The sequence below is a fragment of the Arachis ipaensis genome, chromosome B05 (genome assembly GCF_000816755.2).
Source record: "Arachis ipaensis cultivar K30076 chromosome B05, Araip1.1, whole genome shotgun sequence".
In the NCBI taxonomy this organism is placed as follows: domain Eukaryota; kingdom Viridiplantae; phylum Streptophyta; class Magnoliopsida; order Fabales; family Fabaceae; genus Arachis; species Arachis ipaensis.
In genome coordinates, this window is record NC_029789.2 from 133899994 (window position 1) to 133902304 (window position 2311).

A 2311-nucleotide genomic window follows, 5' to 3' on the forward strand; every position below is an offset into this window, starting at 1 on the left:
CCTTATTTATTTATAATGTTAAAAACATCTTTTTTAAAGTAAAAAAGATCTTTTGAGAAAAAACTGTAAATTATAACTTCTAAAAAAAAGAGGTTTTTTTTTTTCTAGTGCTTTTATTTTTACTACTAAAATTTTGGCAAACACATTAAAATTTTTTTAAAAAATCATCAAAAAAATATCTTTTTCTAACAACCTAAATTATTAGAGATATAACCATTATCAACTTAAACTTTTAGGAAGAGTGGTTTTATGACATGATATCAGAGTTCTATGTCCGAAAGGTCAAGAGTTCAATTCTTGGTGAGCCATGACATGGTTTCATGACACTAATGACACCCAAACAAGTTCTTAGTATTAGAATCTAATCTTTTTGAAAATATCAGATAAATAATTTCAAAACAATAAATAAGAACAAAAGAAAACATTCAGCAAAAAGAAATAAAAAACAAAATAAAAAATAAACATACAAATCCTAAAACCAAATAAATAAATAAATAAATAAAATAGCCAGAAAATTTCACATACGATAAAATGATCCAATTATTCAACATGGGAAGGGCAAAGGAAAAAAAAAACGCAAGAGACATTGAAAATGGAACATAAGCAAAATAAAATAACCTTGATAGTCATTGCTCTGCTTGCTCTCTGAAGTGTTGCCTCTCACATTTTGTTACCCCGCGTTTGGGTTGGGTGCTATTATGCTCTATCGCCTGTGGCTCGTGGTTTGGTTCTCTCGTGGTCGTCGTCACCGGACTTCCTTTCTGGCAGCGGAGTGAAAGGATTGGAGGACACACCGTCACAGAGGTTGGAGAGCGAGACTAATGGTCATTTTTCATTCTGATGTTAGTAAAGTTAAGCTATTATGGAAAAATAAAAAGTTAAATGACTCTGAAAACAAAAGGTTAAAAAAATCTCCAAAAACACTACACTTTCTCTATGTCAATATAAATACTTACCCAAGTATGGCTTAGCCGTACCTAGAAGATGTCCAAAAATTATCTTTTTGATCTAGTGCATATTCGAACATTCCTAACATGTATTCAACACGTATCCATACCCGGTACGAGTACTTTAACAAAGTAGCCATATCTGTGCAATGTAACCCTATGTTACTAACTTTTACCCCTACAATAAAAATTTCTGGTACATCAAGGTATCATTATTGATTGCAACCATGAATCAATCTGAAAGAAGCAGTAGTATTAGTTATGGTTACTAGTGTATGTAGCTCCAAACTAGGAAGTGGTAGCATGAAGAGCACAAGTGGTTGAAAGCTGAGACAGAGAAGCATCGGGTTCCAAAGCTCGTGTGTTGTTCCCTCTTCAGTTTTCTTCATCCAAATACATAAGAATTGTTCTGTTGGGGCATGAAATCAAATGGCTCTCTCATTCTCTCAACTGGCGGTTAATCATCCTCTCCCTCTCCTTCATTGAAACCAACCTCCACCTTGTTCCATTTCCAGCCGATCCCGATGTTCCCATCCCTATTCATGGGATACCTGCTGCCATCCCTACTCACAATCCTCATCACCGATGGTATCACCTCCAAAGTCTAAAATCCCTAATTCTAGCATCTCCTTATATATTCCCATAAAACCCTAAAAATTGACTTTTGTGCAAGCCAACAGCAACATGTACAAGCAAGATCAATATTTGTTTCAGCTTAAACGTACTTCCACTCTGATTTTCTCTCTCAAGATTTTCTCATATGCTAAAATATCAAGTCAAAATTTCCTATTGGTCTTTGCTAATAGACACTTTCAGTGCCCAAATAGTTTACTCCATACATAGGATTCAGGCGCCATCCAACCCATTACTTTAAAGTTTAAACCACCCACTTTTCCTCATCCATTTCTGGGATTACAACATCCCTCATCGCACCTGCATATTTCGGTTCCAATGGTGCTCCACACTGTGCAAATAATTCAACCACTGCAGGCAGCATAATGTAGTATCTCCTTAACTCATTCACCAAAGGCTTATTATTTTGTTGATCTTGAACATGATAGACATATACTGGTGGTACCAAATCACTAATTCTAGCTTCCTGCCATGCATGCTGCCCATCCCTCATTTGGTGTTTGTAAGCTTGACAATTTCGAACTCGATGACCTTTTGGTCCAACTTGTACTTCTGGACAATATCCACAAGTTTGGACAGCATATGTTTCCATCAGTTTTGAAGATCCACTACACATTTTCTCCCAGGCTTTCATGCCTCCAACAGCAATGACTGCAAAAGAACATGCACAGGTCAGCATGGTTAGTTTCTGTAAATGATAAAGGATGGAATAGAATATGCGTGTCTGAAGA

General features: G+C 36.0%; 1 protein-coding gene across 13 annotated transcripts in view; it reads right to left on the bottom strand.

Annotated features, from left to right (window-relative positions):
• LOC107644269 (LEAF RUST 10 DISEASE-RESISTANCE LOCUS RECEPTOR-LIKE PROTEIN KINASE-like 1.1) overlaps window positions 1-2311 on the bottom strand; it is a 9545-nt gene that overhangs the window by 5933 nt on the left and 1301 nt on the right. For 6 of the 13 annotated variants that reach the window (XM_016348097.2, XM_016348096.2, XM_016348095.2 and 3 more), the window contains exon 3: window positions 619-2231. In XM_016348097.2, coding sequence (XP_016203583.1) covers window positions 1825-2231 — 407 coding nt within the window. In that variant the 3' untranslated portion in view covers window positions 619-1824. Of the gene's footprint in view, window positions 1-618; window positions 2232-2311 lie in introns of those variants that run through there. The other 7 variants (XM_021102870.1, XM_021102869.1, XM_021102866.1 and 4 more) reach the window with 7 other exon arrangements.